The sequence below is a fragment of the Rhinoderma darwinii genome, chromosome 9 (assembly GCF_050947455.1).
Source record: "Rhinoderma darwinii isolate aRhiDar2 chromosome 9, aRhiDar2.hap1, whole genome shotgun sequence".
Lineage (NCBI taxonomy): Eukaryota > Metazoa > Chordata > Amphibia > Anura > Rhinodermatidae > Rhinoderma > Rhinoderma darwinii.
The window spans coordinates 49,657,449-49,682,428 of NC_134695.1; the positions used below are offsets into that span (position 1 = coordinate 49,657,449).

At 41.9% G+C, this 24,980-nt stretch overlaps 1 protein-coding gene across 2 annotated transcripts in view; it reads right to left on the reverse strand.

Moving 5' to 3' along the window:
* The window catches only part of LSP1 (lymphocyte specific protein 1), a 59,156-nt gene that overhangs the window by 11,361 nt on the left and 22,815 nt on the right, over window positions 1-24,980 (reverse strand). The window contains exons 1-11 of one of the 2 annotated variants that reach the window (XM_075837627.1): window positions 17,443-17,818; window positions 10,467-10,613; window positions 6,680-6,926; window positions 6,300-6,397; window positions 5,361-5,481; window positions 4,691-4,786; window positions 3,381-3,424; window positions 2,244-2,325; window positions 1,939-2,073; window positions 217-315; window positions 57-131 (exon numbers count right to left, since the gene is read on the reverse strand). In XM_075837627.1, the coding sequence (XP_075693742.1) occupies window positions 57-131; window positions 217-315; window positions 1,939-2,073; window positions 2,244-2,325; window positions 3,381-3,424; window positions 4,691-4,786; window positions 5,361-5,481; window positions 6,300-6,397; window positions 6,680-6,926; window positions 10,467-10,613; window positions 17,443-17,501 (1,203 nt within the window). In that variant the 5' untranslated portion in view covers window positions 17,502-17,818. Of the gene's footprint in view, window positions 1-56; window positions 132-216; window positions 316-1,938; window positions 2,074-2,243; window positions 2,326-3,380; window positions 3,425-4,690; window positions 4,787-5,360; window positions 5,482-6,299; window positions 6,398-6,679; window positions 6,927-10,466; window positions 10,614-17,442; window positions 17,819-24,980 lie in introns of those variants that run through there. The other variant, XM_075837626.1, reaches the window with a different exon arrangement.

Consider the following 24,980-nt stretch of genomic DNA (forward strand, 5'->3'; position numbering starts at 1 on the left):
TTTTCTAAATCATGATCATGGTTTATAATATCAGTATGTCTACATGGAAAGTTTACCTTATTACTCTGTGATGACTTGGAGTTCTGCTCCCATAAGCTCTTTTTGCTGAGAACATCTCCCGGCTTCACTTCCTGCGATACATGAAGGTAACAAGTGGTTGCCAATAATCCCTTCTTCACACATAAATACTTAGACGTCATGGAAGACCTAACTTACTGTGACTTTTTGAGGAGTTGCAGGGCCGTCTGGTTCAGATTTCCCTTTACCCCACTGGTTGATCATGTCCGATACAGCAATGTTTATGCCTTCTGTGTCCTATATAATGAATCAACAGTTGTCAGATATATTATTAGTTGTATTTCTGATATCGCTAGACATTATCTCACACCGGCGTTCCTTTTGTATCAAAACACTTGCTAAGATCAAGGCCAATGGTAGACTTTACTGATATGGACCTAGTGTCATTATACTGTAGCTCCGGCGAAAAGGAAACCTTGTAATGCTGAATCTCCACCAGACATCTAGATTGCATTGTAGACAAATGTTTGGTATATAACAGTCCTAACAGTCTACTAGGGTAATAGACCGCATGTGACATGTCAATCCAGACTGTTGCCTCTGTGTCACGTGAATCTTCACCTTTTATCATCATGTTTTTAGATCTAAAATTCTGTGCTGATTAACTTCCCCATATATGTTTATAGCGGTCGGAGCTCTGTTTCTCTCATACAGAGCACCAAATCTCCTATATAGACATACTTTACACTTTTCCATACTGCCTTCAATGTACTGTATAACAGTATGCAGTTATATCCTAAACCCCCGACAGTAATGGCTGTAATAGTATTATATTTAAAATAAATAATAAAAAAATGGGTCGATATTTGCATTCCCCTTAAAATAACAATTCAGGAACATGTTTTCTCAGAACTTTGTGTTTATCCTTTAATAAATTGACAACAAGGTGTTACAGTTTTTCTAGTCAATAGGGTGTGTCCCTTAACACTTAAACTGGCCATAAACATTAGCTGTACGTCGGCCAAACCCCGACGATTTTGGCAGGACCATCTGACCATCTAATATTTATGGCGGCATCCCAACTCTCCCCTGACAGCAGGTGATAGAAGGGTCGCGCATATTGAATGCCGAGCCGAGAGTGCATGTATATGGGGGAGTCGGGAGGAATAGCCATCGGCCGAACGAGTGGTCAGCCGAAAGCTATTTAAAATATATGGCCAGCTTTACAATGTCCAACCAGAGCTTACTGTGTCGGACTGTATAGGGACACGGCCTATTGACTAGTGAAATGGTAACGCCCAGTTGTCAATATAATCTTACATTTCTAGGAGGAATAACAGAGGAAAGGCTCGATGTAAAAAGTTCTAAGAAAATAAACTCCAAAATTTTTATTTCATGGAGAATTCAGGTATTTACTAACACAGACATGTCCGGAGAGGTGACAGGTCCTCTTTAAGCCAGCTATGGATAAATACTTTCCAAACACTGAAAGATCTGATAAGGCACACTCAGATTGACTGAGCTTGAATATTTATGTCACTGAAGCCTAATGGGAAGAAAAGATGATATAAGGATCCAAACTATAAGGAATTGGGCAAAAAAATAATCTCATCACTATTTGTCCTAAGATCAGTTGCCCAGAATCATCTGATGGTGCCCATCACAAGCAAGAAGATCGTCACCTGGTCCTGTGAATCGGTTAATAAGCAGGAATCAGGACAGCAGTGACAGCGTTATATGAACGGCTGAACCACCAAAACATAAACTCAGGTGAGTTTAACCTGGGAAGGGGATGACTTATATGACAGTCCACCTTTATTTTTGGGTGTAGTCATCCTCAACAAATACCTTACAAATACCTTACAAATAAATGATGCACTTTACTGATATACACCCCATATGTCCATACGTGGGTCTTACCTTGCAAGGGGATAACTTAGATGCTGTGGTGACGTCCCCTGACTCCCATAGGTTCTTCTTGGTTGACACGGCATCTGCTGGACTCAACAGTTCTAGAGATGGCTGCCGAACCAAGCGTCCTGTTTTAGAGGATGTCTGTGTAGGGAATAGAAGAAAACACCCGAAATTAAACAGTCTATTGTACACACATCAAAAATCTGAATGATAGATATTCTACAGAAGTATATAATATATGAAATTATTACGCTTTCTAAACAAAACCACTAATACATTGGCAGCACTGAGAAATATCTACACTTTAATACCTCTATAGCATGTGTGTACTGTTCCAGGCGGTCATCAATCTTGTTTATTGGGAGAGGTGGCTCACTTCTCTTCATACTATTACTGTATGTAAGAAAAGAAGGTCATAGAGTATGCTCACATTGCAAAGTAAGGTCACACAGGGAAAGGATGAGATGCAGGTGGACGAAAAGGAAAAACAGGTAAGAAAGAAGCGAGACATTGACTAATCTCATATTTTATATTAAAAATGCACAGCTAATAATATTAGAGGATAAGGGTTATATTTTTATAACAAACTGTTCAGCATCTCTTTTGAACTGGCAGAAGAATTGACAAAACCAGGAGAAAAAATAATTTAGGTTCCACGACCAGATCACCGGTTTAATGAATAATGAAGAAAATGACAAAAAGTTCCTGTTATGTCACTGATAAGACATAATAATATAATTCTTGTTATCACAACTTGTACTCGCCTACAATAAAAATGTATGTAAATACAAAACAAGCATCTCTTCCCCATTTTTTAGGGACCCTACCGTTGCAACCTGAATTTTTGACCCCTTCACTGCCCTAGATCACTAGAGAATGTAAAATGTTATCCTTTAGGCTTTTCTCCCACTGCCGTTTGGAGCCTCCCTCAGCAGTTCCGTCAGATACTCTATGACGGGAAGAAAAGCAGCACTTTTTTTCCCATCAAAAACACACTACGAAGGAACCGGACGTTGCTCGCACCCCTACTGGCACCCTGGTCACATGACCTGATTATTCCCGAGCTACCTCTTTGGACAGTCAACGATATCATTTCTACAATGGATCCAGCAATGAGTTATAAACTGTGGCCCCGATGCAAGTGCTAACAAAGCTTTACTACCATCAGGGAATGTAAAATTAACCCCTTCACTTCTCTAGTTCTACTTTGCTTGTTGGCCATGTCCCTATTTTCTATGAAACTTGCCCTGTTAACGGTCTGTATTACGTGTAACTGAGAACTGCTATGATGTTTGCTCTATCTGTTAAATTCTATAAAGTAAAACATGATTTATTGTGATTGATGGTCCAGTTTACGACTAAAGGTAAATCTGTCAGCATTCATATGGCATTATTCATTCTTGAAAACATCATAATATGGTTATTTTCATTGGCAAAGCAAAATGTACCTCTTCTGGATGGAGCGGTTCAGAACCTCTGCTCTCTCAGTAACCTAATTATTTGGAAAACAGAAAAGTTATTATTATGCCTATTGAGCAGCAAAGTATTTGGAAATAGCTCTGCAGGGTGGAGCACAAAAGTGGAATACAGAATGTGAAGAAGTATATATTTCTACCCAAAGATTCCCATGGAAATTTGTATTTGGGTGTCCTACACATCATAATGAATACATCCATGTCCCATGGAGAAAGTGATGGGTTGAATCACTACCTTTTGCCCAGTGACCACGTCCACACAAGCCGACAGCATTATTTATCTATAGGACCTTTATCTCTGTTCACAATGAATGTCATTTGTAAAGACTGGCGTACCGGTTGAACAGTAGTCTGGGAAGCAGTTTAGTGAGGGTTGTATTCTACAGTACTGCAAACATATGCTCTGGAATATAGCCCTTACTACTGAACAAAACCATGTCTAACCTGGAGATGTTCACCCTAACATTTCGAAGACGAAAAGTAAATCAGTGTCACTTGTGTGACCGGTAGGCCTCCTTTTCCCCGACATAATGGAAAAAGTTGTTTGTTTCTCTAAAACTGGATGGGAACCTTTATACATCTGGCCAGATATCTGGTGTAATTGCAATGATGCCTGAGCCCCTATGACTCCAGACTTATGAATGGTTAAGTCAACAGATATATACACATTGGAGAAAGGAACTGCAGCACTTAGGATCATCCAACGAAAGAGTATTTTATTCACCAAGCATAAAAACACTTGCAACGTTTCAACTCTGCTTGATAAAGACCCATGTTGGGTTGAAACATTGCAAGTGTTTTTACGCTTGGTGAATAAAATACACTTTTGTTGGATAATCCTGAGTGCTGCAGTTCCTTTCTCCAATTTGTATACATTTGCTTCCCTTGGACCGGGGGACTCTTTTTGCTGCGTGCACTACCCATGATTGGGAAGTTGTCCTTTCCTGCTGATGAAAATTGACCTGGTTGTGCTGCTGATCTCCTACATAAGTCAACAGATATGTGAGTAGTTTATTTGGTTAAAAACATGTATAGCGAAAGCTGACCACGCAGCCCAATATTTCGGCCCAATCTGACGATCAAAAGCATTGGTCAATATGTTATAAATCTCCAGCTGATCCATCTTTTGATTCTCATAGAAAATTGAAGAATTGGCTCCCTGCTACACTGCTCACATTAGTCACACCCACGAGGAGCTCAGGGGGTGGGTCGATGTACCACTGACAGTCAGTGCTGTTGGGACACCCATCCATGTGCAGCCAGCTTAAGGTAACAGTAATTACCTTCACTGTAATATCGGCTTCATTGTCTTCTCCATCACTGCTCACTGACTGCCTTTTCACTTCTTCGGACCTCCATCTCTCACTGTGTGATTCTGTCTGTATCATTAGCCAAAGAATAAAACCAACATTTTAGTACATGTATCTATTTCAGAAAACGTTGTATGATGTTAGTCAAACATAAAGAACTTGCTTCATTATGTTTACTATTAATACTTTATAGAGTCCAATATAGATATTTAATCAATAATTATTCCAAATATACATATCAAATGGTGAGGGAATATAGGCTAATAATTATATACAGTACACATTGACTAAGGTGGATTTTCAGGGTAATTGAGGCATCTGTAATGCACCACATGACCTGGTGGGCATAACTGCCCTATTCTATGACATCAATAAAGGTAATGCTTTTTGTGGGTTGGAGCTGAGTTGTGTGAAGTTCTAAAAAAGGGTCTTCTGGTGCTCGAAAGTCCAACCAAAAAGCAGAAAACTCATTTTTGAATGGAAATTTCAAAGATCTCCATTCATCGTAAATTTAGAGTAACCAGTGTCCCAGTTGCCAAGACCAATGGATTCAGATAGTTTTCTATCTGTTGAATTTCTTGTCTTTATAATGAGAGAATAAGAATACCACAGACTATATATAATTAGGAGTGTTTGGGACTACCTGATCATTATAAGGCTCAAATGTCTCTTCTCTTATTCCGCTCTCTTCCTCAAGATTAAGAGATTCTTCTCTTGGATATGGACTTGGTGTTCTGTTCTCTTCTTCATTATCATTAGACTCTCTAAGATGAAAAACAAATGAAAAAAAAACCATTATATTAGGGCTGTAAAAAGTTATTTTAAGGTGCCAATGTCCCCACCCCATAGGTCTTTTGTAGACCATTCCCCTTACTGTAAAGAATTTAAACCTTGTGACCTTAAACCTTATGACCTTGAGGCCCTGTTCACACTGAGTTTTTTGACGAGTTTTTTGACGTGGAAACCGCGCCGCAAAACTCCTCAAAAACCGCCCGAAAATGCCTCCCATTGATTTCAATTGGAGTTGGACGAGTTTTTTTTACCACGAGTAAAAAAAACGCGTCGCGGTAAAAAGAAGCGCCATGACCCATCTTGAGGCGGTTTCCGCCTCCAAAACCCCATTTCAATGAGTCAGAAAGAGGAAAAAGACGACTCGACGAGTGTTTTGACGAGTTTTTGTCAAACCACTGTGCAAAAACCGTCTGGAGCCGTTTTTGCAGGAGGAATTTTCCTCCTGCAAAAAACTCAGTGTGAACATAGCCTCATAGTCTGCAAACCATCCTCGATAAGAATCCTACAGCTCCTACCTGTACAATTTAGTTCTACATATAGTTGTGGATCAGATGTTCTATGGATACGTCTTGTAGATTCCATTCAGTTTTCTAAATGCTCATATGTTTAATGATCATGGCTTAATAAAATAGTAGAAATTAACTGAATAACCCCCACTTATGGTAAACAAACCTGGCAACGTTAGCTATCTCTGGATGTACTTATTTTTTAGAATTTTCTTTCTTAGAATTTAAATCCAAAATTAAAAAAATAAATGAAAAAAGATTTTAAAATAATGAAGAACTTGTACCGTGTTTCCCATTGGCAGGAAGTGACGGTCAGTGCCTCTGATGTACTGGTCTCATGGCTGCTGCATTCATAGTTGCAGGGATCTGGTTCATCATTCACCTGTTAAAAAATAAAGAATTGAATAAAATAGTAGGATACTTGGCAAATATGTTTGACATTATAGGAGCTATGGAAAGTTTGTCTCATTGATCCACATGGGCGAGGAACACGTTTAATTTACAGTGTAAACTTGAGTGAGTTTAGGAGACCACTCAGACCATAGTATTGCACCCACTGGCTTAGCTTAGATGCAGTGGAGTAATAAAATTGGTTGCAAACATGTGAATATATTCTTTAACCCACTGCTATTCCCTACACATGAGATTAGGTTATTAGAGGTACCTCAGTTGCTTCATAGCGAGAAGTCCCTTCGTCTTCTTCCTCTTCTGGTTTTGGCTGTTGATCTCCAACTTCTTCCTCTGTGTTTCCTACAACTTCACTCTGTTCTCCTTCCGGTTGTCTGAATTCCTCTCTTTCTTCTGTGACTTGAGTTGCTCCTTTCTGCTTCCTCTGCACCAACTTCTGTGACCAGTCACTAAATCCCTCATCTTCCTCAGTCTCCCAAGGTCCTGCTGGCTTCAGTACCACCCTAAAAATGACAAGTGTATAATAAAGTGAATATATGTAAAATAACACAATAATACAATGAAATAATACACCTTTGATTGTTTTTTTTCTATTAAAGAAATGTTTTTTGTGCTTTAATTACTTTTTGAATTGAGTTTTAGTAAACAATTGTATTACTTTTTACTATACAGCTTCTATGTACCCTGTATACATAGAAGCTGTATCATTCTCTCTCAGCTAATTCCGTCAGTTCAGTTGAACAGAGATACACAGGTAATATTGATCACATTTAAGTTCGTCAACTTAGATGTGATGGATAGTAGGTCGCTCGTCTGTATCAGAAACACACAGGACCCTCTCTCAGCCAAGCCGTCAGTTCAGTTGAACTGATGGAATTAGCTGAGAGAACGATCCAGCTTCTATGTATGTAGGATACATAGAAGCTGTATTGTTAAAAGTATTTTTTTAAAAAATACAAATCAATTAGAAAAGTGATTAAAAACATGAAAGACAATGATGTAAAAAAAAAAATCCACTTAAAGGTGTACATAGCCTTTAAACCTTCATATTTATATCTTGTAGCACACTTTTTTGTATTGGCTTTTACTTTGCATTGTGGGGCAGCGATAGTGGTGTCGTTTTGCCCAGAAGTGCTCCCCTATGAGCACAGGTGTCTATTTTATAACATAGAAATAGGGTAGCATTGCCTAGATAGGACCTAGACCTCCACTGTTACCCTCCACTCCACCATAGAAGTCCAGTGATTCCTGCATAAATATTAGGCCTTTGGAGCAGCTTTAAAAGTATAACGGAAGTTACACGCATACAGATGTAGCAAACTTTACATTGCAATAAATTTGATTTCAATTACTGTCTTTAAAACAGCCCAAAAGGTACCAAATTTATTAAGAGGTGTGCGCCATTTAATACATTTGGCACATCTTTCTTCAACGCACATCCGTTTAAGACTGGCGTATAAAAAACGAAGTTGCAGAGCCATAATTGCCACCCATTGACTTCTATGAGCCCCTTTGCCCTCAATTTCCTAAAGAGGTATATGAAATACAACAGGGAAGAATAACTCCATACTACAGCGCCCTACAGAGAACAATACTGAGTCATATTGAGTGCTCGCGGCTCTGTTATATGGAGCCGCAGCAACTCCGTCTCCCACCATACATTCTCCTTGTTGTGTGCATGAAGCCTAAGGACACATACAACTATGTTACGTTTCATGAAGACTTTATATCCCATTCGTCCATGAAAATCTATTCATTAGACACAGGAATGTTCATGGCACAGTTATCTGAATTATCTGCAGATCGTGTGGGAGGCAATGTCCTGTCTACTCACTATTACTGAATACAGGGCCGCATGTGACAGGGGCAGTGTCATGGTGAAAGAAAGTGCGAATATAGGCCCGAGGAAAGAAGCCGAATTCATAATAGCCGAGATGTCATGAACTTTTCACGGTTCTGTAGGAAGATTGACCCTATTGTTATCTATGAACATGATAAGAATTATGTTAAGAGAATTATGTATAAATATACTGCAAGTCAACGCAAAGATCTGTCTAATAATCTCTTCATACACAGACCCGTAAAAATATAAGAAGGGACATGAAAGAGGATTCTTTACTGTAAGAGCTGTGAGACTTTGGAACTCACTGCCACAGAATGTGGTGATGATTGACTCTGGACCCTTCACCGATCAGTGGTTCCGACTGCCTCCAGGTGCCGGAAGTTATACAGGGGGTCAAGGTTCTGACCCCTGTATAGCAGCAGTACTGCAGCTCTGCTCTTATTAAAGTGAATTGGAGCAGAGCTGCAGTAACCCAGCATGGCCGTCATACTGTGGTCAGAGCCTTCTGCTTCTGGCACCGACCCTGCATAGCTTTCGGTGCCTGGAGGCAGCCAAAACAGCTGATCAGTGCGGGGTATGGGTGTTAGACCCCCACCGATCATATATTGATGACCTATCCTGTGGATAGGTTATCAGTATAAAAATCAGCCCCCAACCTGGACAACCCCTTTAATGCATTATCGATTTGGGGGTCCCAACCCTGGGATCCCCAGCGATCAGCAGAACAAAGAGCAACAGCGCCATGGCTCCTCTACTGCAGTACCTGGCATAGCAACATCTATTTGAGTGATCGTTCTGATTCATCCCCTTCATTCTGCTGATTGGTGGGGGTCTCTGAAGTGGGACCCCCATAATTATACATTGATGGACTACCCTAAGGCTAGATCAGCAAAGTTATATCCCAGAAAACCCCTTTTAAGTTAATTTCTGAGCAGTGCTGAAATTATTTGGGTGTCCTACAGAGCTCTGCGGTCTCTATAAATGGGAATATACTATGCAAATACATTTATATGATTCAATAATCCACTAAACACAATAAGCCACTTAATTTACTAATTATTTTGTGTTTTTTTTCCCTTATTTCGAGTTAGGTTAAGGGTTATTAGTATTACAGAAATTTTTTTTAGTGTACACTTTCTCTTATTTTAGACACATTTCTACTAGTATCATGAACAATGTAACATGAATTATTATCTGAACACATATAATTATTACGTGGCCATTCAGAAACATGTTGGATTCATGTCTAAATACAGCGTTTACTAACATGAAACTTTTACGACTTTAAAATCAACTTTGAAGATCATAAGACACGGCCTGAGGTCACATTCTTATCTCTTTACATGGGCTGTCATGTTAATAATATAAATTATCTAAGAACACATGCAATCTATTGAAATCATTTTTTTTTTATCATGCCTGATACTCATATATACTATGTTTACAAATATATACTAGATTTTTATATTATGACACAGTGCTCCCCCTTTTAATACCGGGGTGGTAGTACCATATGTGAAGGGCGTATAAGGGGAGTTTTCTTATATAGCTTTATTAGTACATAGTGATAAGTTATGCCACGTGTAATATATTTCCTGTTTCAATTAAAATTCCTCTCCATTTTTAAGATCTATGCTTGCTGTCAGTGGCTGGAAATAATATTGTGTGAATTTACCGGCTGAGAACCCACACAGACTTAACACTTCTCACAGCTGGATTTTTTGCTATAATTGTATCAAGTTAAGAAATCATATGTGAGCCTTGAGTCTTTTTACCTACACTGATACATTGTAACAAATTATTAGGATGAGATCTATGTAAACAACAGCGCCCTCCCCTGCGTCTGTAGAAATTATATCTATAGCTCATTGATATCTAGAGAAAAGCTAGAGCTCATTTATTTGCAGAATATTTTCATACTGGTTTATTGTTAATATTCACTGATCCTGACACCATAAAAAAAAAATCAGGGGTCCCTCCATGGTAAAAGGGATGAGAATTACTGTTCTCACTGGACTGTGGATCCGTCCACAATAGGAGCTGTGCAAATTGGGTGCCCTGTTAAATCTGTACCTAAAAAAATAACTTTTTTTACATTTATTTTTTAATTTATTTATTTTAACGTGGCACAAATTTTTTATTTCAGGTAGGTTTTACAGAAAAAGTGTAAAGATGTAAAAGAAATATAGAGGAGACTTACTGCTCTTGTGATGGAGAACAGGCCTCCTCATTCACATCCTCTGGAGACTGCCCCTCGCCGCCCAGCTCGTCCTGCTGCTGCCGCTCTCGTCTGCGCCGCTCCCTGGCAGCCTCCTCTTCATCTTCCACACTCCATTGAGTAGTCAATCTGTAACACAAAAAAAAGAACACAAGGATAAATAATTCAAAAATGGTCCACTGGACTTTTTGTACATTTCAGATCTAATATTCATTTAATGACCCTAGAATATACTGTACATCTCATGGGAGAACCAGCGAGGACTTCAGGGCGTTATTCCCCTTGCTTTCCAGGCACTGATGTACTGTTTGGTGCTGGAATATATGCCATTGCGCAAACATCCCAGTGCTTAAATAATACACATGTGCAAGGACGTACTGGCAAAAGCATCATTTACTTATACTGTCAATACGAAATCCACAATATATTTTAAAAAAATTTCTAGATGAATATCCATAATGGGTCTCCTCCCTTACTTTTGACCCTAAAAAGGCTCTGTCACCACATTATAAGTGCCCTGTCTCCTATATAAGGATATCGGCGCTGTAATGTAGGTGACAGTAATGCTTTTTATTTAAAAAAATCTATTTTAAACCACTTTATGAGCGATTTTTAGCTTTATGCTAATGAGTTTCTTAATGCCCAAGTGGGCGTGTTTTTACGTTAGACCAAGTGGGCGTTGTACAGAGGAGTGTATGACGCTGACCAATCAGCGTCATGCACTTCTCTCCATTCATTTACACTGCACTAGCGATATAGCTATATCGCCATGTGCAGCCACATAAATACACTATAACATTACAACAGTGTCCTGATAATGAGTATACATCACTACCAGCCTGGACGTGATGTTTATTCAGAATCCTGACACTTCTGAATGTTTTCTGTGAGATTCCAGCAAGACAAGCGTAATCTCGCGAGATTACGATGTAACCTGTCATTTCAAATGAGATTACGCTTGCCTTGCTGGAAAATCACAGAGACGCTACAAACATGTCAAGATTCTGAATAAACATCACGTCCAGGCTGGTAGTGATGTATATTATTATCAGGACACTACAGTAATGTTAATGTTTGTGTATGTAGCTGCACATAACGATATAACTATATCGCTAGTGCAGTGTAAATTAATGGAGAGAAGTGCATGACGCTGATTGGTCACTGATTGGTCAGCGTCATACACTCCTCTATACAACGCCCACCTGGTCTAAAGTAAAACACGCCCACTTGGGCATTAAGAAACTCATTAGCATAAAGCTAAAAATAAAGTGGTTTAAAATACTGTAGATAGTTTTTCGAAATAAAAAGCATCACTGTCACCTATATTATAGCGCCGATCTCCTTATATAGGAGATAGGGCACTTATAATGTGGTGACAGAGCCTCTTTAAGATCCCAACAGTAGGTGTAGGAATAGGGAATTAAGATTGGCAGCTAGACTGCAGTGACTATAGATGTGTCCCTACCACACCCTATCCACTCCCAGGAATGTGTGACTTCTGGCATTGTACACATATGTCCTCACGCATTCTACACATATGTCTTCACGCACTTCTCCATCCTGCCGACCTCTGACCATAACATCAGGAGTGGTTTACAATACACCCCCATAATGATATCATGGCTTTGTTCACTATAATGAGAATATTGTGTAGATGTAGCAGAGCTGGGTTTGTAATTTCCATAAGCTTATCCTTTGGCGCTACTCATGATATCGCAATGCATTATCTATGGAATTATACAAGACAGAGGAAAAAATGGTTGCGTTATATTTCTCAGGAGTTATCACATGTGCAAAGAAAGTAGTTCAAAATAAACTCAGCTGCATTACATTTTTATATTATTATAATTCCCACTGTTTAAAGTTATACCATCAGGAAGATTAACAGATTATTGATTCTTGCCAGTGGATCACCCTCCACGTCTGACAAAATAGTTGGCATAGTACTTGTAAATGATGTGTTAATCTACAAGGCTTAGTGAAGGACAGGCATAGTGATCTGTTGTAGGGAGAGGAGGATGGTCCGCTGCAGCTTGTGAACAGACAAGGATTTATGCTTTCCAGCCCATATCATCCCCTACTAACAAAGGGAAGGACTGACACGTAACCATTTGTACACTCTTCTTTACCATCATAGTTCTAGGCCCTAACTATAGCAGTTGCCAAGTAATATGCTGCGATGCTTTCTTTATAATACGCCAGGGGCTGGACTTGCCCACCAGAAGACAAAAGAATCCTCCCGTGAACCTAGGTTCTGACACTATAAATGGGCCCAGTCACAAGAATTAGGCAGTGAACAGTCTTCATAAGCAATAATGGAAACAATTCTGCAGCGGACATGAACCAGTTTTGCGTTTAAGAAATACGCCAGCAAGAAGAACACAGGTCTCCTGAATGACAACCTACCTGGTCTTCAACCACATAACTAAGGAGAGAAATTAGTCATCATATTTTACTAGAGTTTCCCTTTAAAGAGGACCCGTCGCCTCTCCTGACATGTCTGTTCAGTAAATACTTGTATTCTTCATGAAATAACAATTCTAGAGCCTTTTATCATAGAACACTACATTGTGCTGTTCCTCTGTTATTCCTCCTTAAATTTCATGAATCAATTGACAACTGGGTGTTACAGTTGGGGGCGTGTCCCTGCACTGACTGACACTGTCCAATCAGTGCTGACAGAGTGAGACTGTGTAGGGACACACCTCTTTTGACAAGGGGAATGGTAACACCCAGTGGTCAATTTATTCATATATTTCTAGGAAGGATAACAGAAGAATGGCACAGCACAGTTCTAAAAAAATATGTTCCAGAATTGTTATTTCATGGAGAATACAAGTATTTACTAAAATAGACATGTCAGGAGAGATGACAGGTTTTCTTTAAGTTATACCACAATACAAATTACTATAACATTGCTAAAAGAATATATCCCTACCTCACAAATACATTATGAGACACCCTGAACTGGTATAAGAACGTTATATTTGGAGTAAGTATGCCAGTAGAGTGTAAGCTCCACCGGGGAAGAGAAAAAACTGTCAATAATGATAATAGATATAGATTTATAGGGAAAAAATAAATCGGGCAATGGACACTAAAAGACAGTCTGTCTGTTCATTCAAATGACACCCCCAAGCTGACACCCCACCATATTATACAGTGGTGCCCATTGATTATATCCTTCTACATAACTGTGTTCACTTAAAAAGTACCAACTGCAAGGTTCATACTCATCTTCACCCAAAAAGCTCATGAAAAGCCGACATTCACCATCAGCCAAAACAATTCAACCTGGCCGATCCCAATTTTTGATAGAAATATGAACATCATCTGAATAAGTCAAAATCCTTCCAATCTTACCGCAGAGTTATGCCAGCCATTGACGTCACAACTATCGTTAATAAAGTTTTTGATTTTACAATAACTGATACATCTATGGTACTAAAAAAAGATTGATTCCAACCGATGGAAATCTGCTCCATTGGCCAAGACACTTATCATTTAGACTTCAAAATATTCCTTGGTTGTTAGTGGTAAATGTTATAATCATTGCAATTAGTTTACTATCGTGAAAAAAAATACATGTGGGGCACAGAAAATTTCGATAATTTTCATGATACTAATCAATTTCCTTGGATAAAAATCCTAATTGTGGGAAATATCTTTCTGTGCATGCCCCCTTGGGCAAATCTTTTCATCTATGGCCATATTTATAGACAGCTCTATTAGCATATGATGGGGCAAGACTTGGTTCATACATAGCAATTATTGATACATACCATCTGGATTATAACTATTACTGCTGTCTAAATGATCTTAATCATATAATCCATCGTATTTAATCATTATCTGAAAAGCCTCAACATTTCCCCTGTCCGATCACCATGATCGCTATAATAGTAGAGTGTAATTGGTGATCAGTAGATACACCCCCTTATAAAAAAAACGCAAATATTTGTCTTGCTCGGATGGGCAAAAAAATTTGCTTGCCAAAATATTTGTATGAGATTGTAAAACTAGTATTGATGTCCAGATAAGTCACTATCGTCAGTCACACCCATCGGATTGAGGAGATCATGACTCCATGTAAACTCAGTGTAACACATTCTTTAGTGTACAGTGGTGAACGCAGTGGAGTAACTACCGCCGTAGCAGCAGTAGCGGCTGCTACGGGGCCCGCGGCATGAGGGGGCCTGTGTCGCCCGCCGGCACGGACCCCCACCATGGCCGCAGGCTCCGCTAGCAGCCGCTATGGCTGCTACAGCGGGACGCCACTGAACACTACGGCAGAGCAGGGAGGTATCTCCCCGCTCTGCCATTAAACAAAAGACATGTATCCCCTATCCACAGGATAGGGGATACATGTGTGATCGCTGGCAGCGATAGGGAGAACGAGGGACTGAAAGTCCCCTGAAGTTCTCCATCACAAACCTCGGACTTCCGGGGTCTGTGTCGGCAGCTCCGGAGAAATGAATGGAGCGCCGGTCACGCTTGTGCGCATGCGTGACCAGCGCTCCTTTCATTTTTAGTGAGCTGCCGACACAGACGCCGGAAGTCAGAGGTTAGTCATGGAGAACTTGGGGGACTTTCAGTCCCCTGTTCTCCCTATCAATGCCAGCGATCACACATGTATCCCCTATCCTGTGGATAGGGGATACATGTCTTTTATTAGGTCTGTAAAGTCTTTATCACACTGTAGGTCACATTTTTTTTTGGGAGGGGGGACGCTGTATGGCGTTCCCTACAGGGGGGTGCTGTATGGCGTTCCCTACAGGGGGGGTGCTGTATGGCGTACCCTACAGGGGGGGGACGCTGTATGGCGTTCCCTACAGGGGGGCGACGCTGTATGGCGTTCCCTACAGGGGGGGGGAAAGCTGTATGGCGTTCCCTACAGGGGGGGGATGCTGTATGGCGATCCCTACAGGGGGGGACGCTGTATGGCGTTCCCTACAGGTGGGGGCTGTATGGCGTTCCCTACAGGGGGGGGCTGTATGGCGTTCCCTACAGACCCCCCCTGTAGGGAACGCCATACAGACTCCCTGTAGGTAACGCCATACAGTCCCCCCTGTAGATAACGCCAGACAGCCCCCTCTGTAGGGAACGCCATACAGACTCCCTGTAGGTAACGCCATACAGTCCCCCATCTAGATAACGCCATACAGCCCCCTCTGTAGATAGTGCCATACAGTCCCCCCTGTAGATAGCGCCATACAGTCCCCCTGTAGATAACGCCATACAGCCCCCTGTAGATAGCGCCATACAGTCCCCCCTGTAGATAGTGCCATACATTCTCCCTGTAGATAACGCCATACAGCCCCCTGTAGATAGCGCCATACAGCCCCCCTGTAGATAGCGCCATACAGTCCCCCCGTAGATAACGTCATACAGCCCCCTCGTAGATAACGCCATACAGCCCCCTCTGTAGATAGCGCCATACAGCCCCCTCTGTATATATCTACAAAGGGGGCTGTATGGCGTTATCTACAGGGGTGCTGTATGGCGTTATCAAAAGGGGGGTTTGTAAAAAAGGCACTATTTACAAGGGGGGGGGTTGTGTGACACCCGGGGGAGGGGGGCCCCAGTCAAAAGTTTGCTATGGGGCCCAGTCTTTCCTAGTTACGCCCCTGGGTGAGCGGATCACTGGAATGTTTGTAACACATTTATCATTGATATCTTAGACTGTTTACAAAGAGATTATGGCTGCCTAAACAGACCCTACATTGTCACTCCATTTCCCCCCAGCAATCCAGCGATCATGTTGCCAGGCATGACTGCCACTAAGAGATCCCAGAACATATGATGTTTTGCACCACGCAGAACAAATAGGGTCCCCTCCTATGAATAGTCGACTGCTAGAATCCTGGCCATCATCCGATGCACTATTCTTCATCCTACAATGCGCCCCACCCTATAAACCAGATATTCTTTCCTCTATCTATGCATGTTCACCTATATGTCCGGACCCTGACACATGACCACTACCTCAAATTCCTTTACATCCTCCTCACATCGCCACTCTTGTATTCTTCCTTCCTCCTCAGTTGTATTTCCTCATTATCTCCAACAACACGTTGTTTCCCAAGCTCACAACTAAATTCCTCCTCTTTCCATTCATTCTACCCCCGCTGTGAATGAACTGCAGCCACTTCATTAAATACAATTGTTCACCGCACAGTATTGCTATGTGGCTCAGAGGAGCATTGTCCTATTGTCCTTTACCTGAAACCTCTTCTACCCTCCAATCAGTGCCCAATATCAGGAAATCAGATTTTTTTTACTTTACTTTCTTGAACAACTTTACACATCGTAAGTGACTACTGAGAATCCTCGATCAATATGATCAACATTATTCGTTAGACTATAAAGACTAGAATTATCATTAACAATCAAACAAAATTTAGAAACATCAGATACATTATCAAAGGGTTCCATAGACAGTATAATTAGAGTGGAATGGCACCATAGACCGTAAGATGGTAAAAAAAAATTATTGGATTGGTATCATAGACAGTGTAAAGATTGATGGGATTTTTACCATAGATGGTACAATTATAGATTAGATTAGTAGTACCATAGACTATAAAATTGTATAAATATAGATCGGTTTGGTAACATAGACGTAAAATTATAAAATGCATTGATACCATAGAAGGGACAATTATAAATTGGATTAATACCATAGACTGCACAATTATAGATTGGATTGATACCATAGACGGTACAATTATGGATTGGATTGGTACCCTAGATGATCAATTATAGATTGAAACCATAGATGGTACAATTATAAATTGGATCGCTATCATAGACAGTATATTTTTCGATGGGATTGGTACCATTGACTGTACAATTATAGACTGAATTGGTACCATAGACGCTACAGTTATTGTTTGACAGGATGATCATTGCTCAAATCATAAGGGTAATAATGACATCTATGGCCCGGTTTACTCACTTCAGTAGATTCTGTAGGTTCTTCTTGCTTGAGTCTCTTCTCAGGAGCGATGTGGACATTCTGGCTTAGTCTAATGTGTCCTAATGGTGTTTTCTCTCTTATCCTTTGTATCCAGAGCTCTCTGACACCCCTCCCTCTCCACACCTTCCTTTATCAGCCCCTCTATGATCAATGAGCTCTTATCAGTATATAAGACAATCCAGGTTCATTGTTCTACAATTCCTTCTCTTCAATGTGACTTGTCCTCTCTCTGGTCCTGCGCTCCCGTCTCCCTTTCTCAGGAAGTTTCAGCAGCTGCCTGCCCTCCTTTTGTTTTCCAGGCTTGCTCTCTCTTTCTCTCCCCCTCCTCCTGTGTTGGGAAGTCAGGGGGAGATGATATGAGGTAAGAGGAAGCAGGACCCTCCCTGCCCCTGTGTTTGGGGAAGGGGAGGAGGGGGATTGACAATATGTCTCTGTATCTCCCCCTCAGACACTCTCAAGGGGAGTCCATGTATCACAGCAACTGTATATTCCTACACACTTGGCCACCGCTCTGGCTGTGACGGATTCTCTCATTTCTCAGCTCAATATTGTCCCTTTTATATCCCTTTGCTGCAAATTCTCTCCAATCTTTGCTTTCCTATCAGAAATGTAATCGCTAGATTGGACATATGACTTCATTGATATATTTATTCTGTTTGTTTCTCTTTTTTTTTATCCTCAGAAATTATTGACAGACCTATCACATTTCATTCATCAATTTTTATACCCAAAGATATTATATATATATAAAATAAATTTTATATATATATATATATATATATATATATATATATATATATATATATATATATATATATATATACTACCAATTAAAATGAAATCTGTTTTTCTTTTTATGTAAGAATGTCGCTGTAAGAAAAAAATGGACACAACGCCCGATGAAAGGCGGATGCCAACTAGTTGGAACCGATCAGAATGCACCTCTCATAATGCGCGGTGATACATTTTATACTGATAATGCAAACCCCTTAAAATGTCTACAGGTTGGCATTTTGCTGTAGAGCCCGCATTTACATTTAGACAAGGTATCGCTGCCTTACACACGTTTCTTGCGAGAGCCGTTGCTAGGCTACAATGATGCTCATGCCCAGCAGGGGTTAGTTTGCTCCGCAGCAGCAAGGATCATTCTGATCCGTGGCAATGACTTTTCAAAGCCCCGTTCTTTGCTGGCGGTTTGAGCAGTTCCACGTAAAGGGACCTTTATGTATGTTGCTCAGTGCAATATACCACATTGTGCATTATTGACAAATACTGATTAAATGCTGCCAATGCCCTAAGTTACATCCAACTATATGGCATACTTTGTGACACTGCTATATATATCATATGAAGAAGTTCTGAGAACCTGCAGCCATATATCTCTAGGTTACAGTATATAGATCTTGTACTGGGGTCCAAGTTAATACCAATCAATATTCCCAAATATAGAAATCCATAATTGCATGCATACATTAAGCCAAACCAATAAATGTCATGCAGGAAAAAAATGAAGTTTAAAATATCAACATAAAACAAGAGACAAGAAAATACACACAGACCCACAAATACATAAAACGAAAGGGTGGACCACCCTGGTAGAATATATATGTATATATTGGCCCTGTCGGTTGGGATCCATTGTCCAGATCTCTTGAGGTTCAGCACCCGTTACCTCACAGTGCAGTTCCTTATGTTCTCTATTTCTGGATTATATATATATATATATATATATATATATATATATATATATATACATACAGTGTATAAGCGAAACGTTTGTATATTCAAGGTGGATGGACACAGAAGAGATGAATAATATACACTGGTTTACAAATATATCAAAATTGGTAACGCCCCAAAAAATATATTGCATGTACCAGCCAAAGTAATGCATCATGCCATGGACAGGGCCAGACTGAGATATGAGATATATACCAAGAGAATAGATATAGTAAGGAGACCACAAAGAGAGGTAAGTACCAGGGGATCCAACCAAGCCCGACGTACGTTTTGCACCAAATGTGCTTGATCCACGGGTCTAAGTCATCCAGACTATGCATTTGTATATTAAGACATTGTTCTTAAAGAAAACCATTTTGTAATTTCACATTGGATGTCATTCAGAATATATTAGAGAATCGTTTAATTAGCCGCTCCCTACCATACTGTTATTAATATAATTTCTCCGGGTTATAGCAGATGAGATCCAAAGTGAACTACAGTCTATCATGTTTGATGAAGTCTCAACTAACAGTTGTGATCTAAGAAAAAACATAATATTAAGGAACAGTTTTTTGTCTAATTTACTAATACTCTAAAAAGTGCCATCAAAGTGCTAAAAAGAACTGTCTTGTACCAGGTACATATTCAATACGTAAGTGACATTAACATGTCCAAAGCATCCTGTAAATTACTGTACGTCTGTATATTCCAAGACAGGTGACGAGTAGTGACATCACTTGTGCCCCTGACGCATTTTGAAGGTTTTTCCTAAGGGCAGAAATCACTAAGAGCACAGCTGGATAATGTCATGACTCATATCAGCAGCAAATCTTGTTGTACCAGGAAACATATTATAATATCTTAAGGCCCTTTTACACTGGCCAATTATCAGGCAAATGCTCGATCATCTGCTGGTCATATCGTTTTAAATGTGTAAACTATAATTTCTGTCGGCAGCACATCTCTTCTCTGTGTAAACAGGGAGACACGCTGCCGACATGATAGAAATGTATGGTGACGAGTGATCGGAGTAACGAGCGCTCGTCCCCATACATAGCTCCTTGTGAAAAGAGCAAACGAGCGCCGATCAACGAGCTGTCTCGTTGATTGGTGCTCGTTGCACCGGCCAAACTTGGCTGGTGTAAAAGTACCTTTACTGTACTATATAAATATTAGAAGATACAGAATTTAGTAATCTTTAGAAAACATTTTGTCATGCAAAATCATAGTCAAATACAGTCACAGGAGACTTCACTGAGTCATAGAATGATGTCTTATTGACTAAGCAGGTTGTCTTGAAAGCTTCCACACCGCTGTCTCAAAACCTATAATAAAAGTCCCTTAATCTGGTATTGACCAGACTTCATAGGTGCCAGAGTATCAAACGTTGTGAATTATTACACAGCCATAGAAAAGTTTAAAAAATATACTAGTAAAAGTAGAAAGATTACTAAGAGGCATAAAAGAGAGAAATCCCCTTACTGATCAGTCTTCTGGTTTTGGTCTTGTGAGAAAACAGATCATTTGGGTTACATGGAGATATTGAAAAACATATCACTACATGGATAAACCAAGTTAATTTCTTAATTCTCTATTAATGTGGAGCCAAGTTTTTTATCTATAAGAATAAACTATGGACCTTTCACACCGGCCAATTATCGGGCAAACGAGCGTTCAGAGAATGCTCGTTCCCAATAATTGCCCTATAAACAGGGAAACGATCAGCCGATCAACGAGCAATCGCTCGTTCATCGGCTGATTGTATAGTTTTAAATGCCGAAAATATTATCTATGTCAGTAGCACATCTCCCTGTGTAAACATGGAGACGCGCTGCCAACATTATATAAATGTATAGGGACGAGCAATCGGAGTAATGATTGCTCGTCCTCATACAGAGCTCCTTGTTTACACGGCCCACGTTGGGCCGTATACGACCACCTTAAGATTTCCTTATCTATCTTGATAATCTGAAAATAGATAACAGGCTGTCCACATAATTGGAGAATCTCATGTCTATGAGGGTTTCAAAAGCAGCAATTGCAACGAACCCAACACCTTGGGGGCCACAGTCCACCCAGCCATGTAAGAAAGCAGGAGGTGGTGTAATGACCATATGCACAATAATGTAATAGCAGCAGATGGAAGTATTTCTCTTTAGAAATGAGTATATTTAATAATATATATAGATTGTATATAGCATGTCATCATAAGTTATAGTGTCATGTCCTGTCATTGGCAGTTAGCTGGAGGCTAAGGATAGAGATTTTGTACTGGGTCCAAGACATCCAAGCTATGTCTCTGTATATCAAGAAATCCTTCTTCAAGAAAGGGCCTATTCACATAAGCATTGCTTTCCGTTGAGGGGTTCCGTCTGAGGTTTCCGTCGGGGGACCCACTCAACGGAAAGGCAAACCGAAACCTTAGCTTCCGTTTGCATCACCATTGATCTCAATGGTGACGGAAACTTTTCTAATGATTTCCGTTTGTCATCGTTGTGACAGGGTTCCATTGTTTTTGACAGAATCAATAGCGCAGTCGATGTCATCCGAGTGACCGCCATGCTTTCTGCCGATCGCGCTCTCCTCCTCCTTACAGTGCGAAGTGCATGTGAGGAGATTTTTTTGCTGTAGGTAGTGCCATAGCCCCCTTGTAGATAGCAACCGCTCCCCCTGTAGATAGCACTACTGTAGCTCCTTGTAGGAGCGGAATCCCTCTAATCACTGGCCACAGAGTTGCCGAAGCTGTGGCTGGGGATTCCGCCCCAGGAGAAGTCCCTGACGTCACTATCCATATATCGGCAGTGACATCAGGGGCAACACCTGAAGTGGAGGTTCCCGGCGCTATCTATAGGAAGTGGGGGTGGTGCCATCTACAGAAGGGGGCGCCACCTTTGGGGTTGCTATCCGGGGATGCTATCTGTCTGGCACTACCTACATGGGGACTGTGTGGCACTACCTACTGGGAGTCTGTGCGGCACTACCTACAGGGGGTTGTGTGGCCCTACCTACGGGGGACTGTGTAACACTACCTACAGGGGGTTGTGTGGCATTACCTACAGGGGGGCTGTATGGCACTACCTACAGGGGGGCTGTGTGGCACTACCTACAGGGGGTCTGTGTGGCACTAACTACAGGGGGGTTGTGCGGCACTACCTACGGGGGACTGTGTGGCACTACCTACATGGGGTTGTGTGGCACTACCTAGAGGGGGTCTGTGTGGCACTACCTACAGAGGGGCTGTGTGGCACTACCTACAGGGGGTCTGTGTGGCACTACCTACAGAGGGGCTGTGTGGCACTACCTACAGGGGGTCTGTGTGGCACTACCTACAGGGGGGGTTGTGTGGCACTACCTACAGGGGGGTTGTGTGGCACTACCTACAGGTTAAAACCGCATTAAAAAAATTCAAGCGTTTTTTTGCTTTTATTCAAAGAGGTTGCTGAGTAAAATGCACCAAATAGTGGTAAAAACGCATGCAATTTTTCAAGGCGGTTTTTAACGCACCTCAACATCTGTATACACATATGTGCTGACCACTAGTGTAAAACCCAGAAAAGATGGTGCCACGCACTGCTCCCTGAAGATATTGCCACACAGCTCCCCTGTAGATGGTACTCCACACTGCCCCCAGTAGATATTGTCACACACTGCTCCCTGTAGATATTGTCACACACTGCTCCCTGTAGATATTATCACACACTGCTCCCTGTAGATATTGGCGTGCACTGCTTCCTGTAGATAATGCCACATTGCGCCCTGTAGATAGTGCTACATGGTCCCCATGTAGATAGTGCCACAGTGCCCTCTGTAGCTAGTGCCACAATGCACTCTGTAGCTAGTGTCACAGTGCCCTCTGTAGATAATACCACAGTGCCCTCTGTAGATAATACCACAGTGCCCTCTGTAGATAATACACCATGCCCTCTGTAGATAATACCACAGTGCCCTCTGTAGATAGTGCCACAGTCCCCCTGTAGATAGTGCCACACAGCCGTGTAGATAGTACCACACAGACCCCTGTAGATAGAGCCACACAGCCCCCTGTAGATAGAGAGATAGAGCTACACTGCCCCCAGTAGATGATGCCACACAGACCCCTGTAGATGATGCTACACAGCCCCCTGTAGATGATGCCACACTGCCCCCCTGTATATAATGCCACACAGCCTTCTGTAGATGATGCCACATATCCCCCATGTAGATGATGCCACACAGCCCCCTGTGGATGATGGCACACTGCCCCCTGTAAATAATGCCACACAGCCCTCTGTAGATGATGCCCCATATCCCCCGTGTAGATGATGCCACACAGCCCCCTGTAGATGCTGCCCCACAGCCCTCCTTTAGATGATGCCACACAAACACACCCCCTGGTAGATAGTGCCACACACCTCCCTGTAGATAGTGTCACATACTCCCCCTGTAGATAGTGCCACACACTCCCCCCTGTAGATAGTGCCACAAACCCCATTGTAGATAGCGCCATTGTGGCTCCCTCTAGGAGTGGATTCCCCAGCCAGAGCGTTGCCGAAGCTCCTATCCGGGATTCCTCTCCCGGAGGAGCACCTAACATCACTGTCCATATAGGGACAGTGACGCCAAGGGCTCCTCCAGTAGTGGAATCCCCGGCCAGTGCGTGGGCAACGCTCTGGCCGGGGATTCCGGCACTCCAGGAGGAGCCTGACTACACTTTCCCCATATGGACAGTGACGTCGTCAGTAGCTCCCTGTATGAGCAGAATCCCCGGCCAGAGCGTCGGCAATGCTCCGGCCGGGGATTCCGCTGCAGGAAGTGCCCCTGATGTCACTGCCCTTATATGGACAGTGAAGTCAGGGGCTCCCTCTATCAGCGGAATCCCCGGACAGGGCATCGGCAACGCTTTGGCCAGGGATTCCAGCACTCCAGGAGCTAGATCTATCGGTCAGTTCACAGGTTGCGCAAATACTGCCTTTTTTCCCGCAACGGAATTCATTATGGAAATTCTGCAGCAAATACAGTAGCAACAAAGTGGATGAGATAAAACAAATCTCATCCACATGCTGTGTAAATACTGAGCGGAAAAAATGCTCAGAAATTTGTCTGCGGTGCAGAATTTTATTCCGCAGCATGTCAATTGTATTTGGGTAAACGCTGCTTATTTGTTGCGGCTTTTCCCTATTGAAATCTCATACTTACCCAGAAGTCTGTGTTCCTCCCTCCAGCGTGGCCCCCTGGGATGACGTCTCATCCCATGTGACCGCTGCAACCAATTACAGGCTATAGCAGCGGTCACATGGGATGAAACATCATCCCAGGAGGTCGGCCTGGATAATGTCAGAAGGCCGGCCTCCTTCGATGACTCTTTATCCCATGTGACCACCGCTGCAGCCAATCACAGGCTGCAGCGGTCTCCTGGGATGAAACGTCATCCCAGGAGGCCGACCTGCTAGCAGGCCAGCTAAGTGCTGCAGCTTTCCGCAGCGGACATTTTGGTGCGTTTTTTTGCCCTGAATTCCCTGCGGCACACAGGATGGATACGCTGCGTGCTATTACGCAACATATCCGCACTGTGTGAACTCGCCTATGAGCGGATTCCCCTGCCCGGGCGTCGGCAATGCTTTGGCTGGGGACTCCCCTCCTAGAGGGAGCCACAATGGCGCTATCTACAATGGGGTGTGTGGTACTATCTACAGGGGGAGTATGTGACACTATCTACAGGGAGGTGTGTGGCACTATCTACCAGGGGGTGTGTTTGTGTGGCATCATCTAAAGGAGGGCTGTGTGGCAGCATCTACAGGGGGCTGTGTGGCATCATC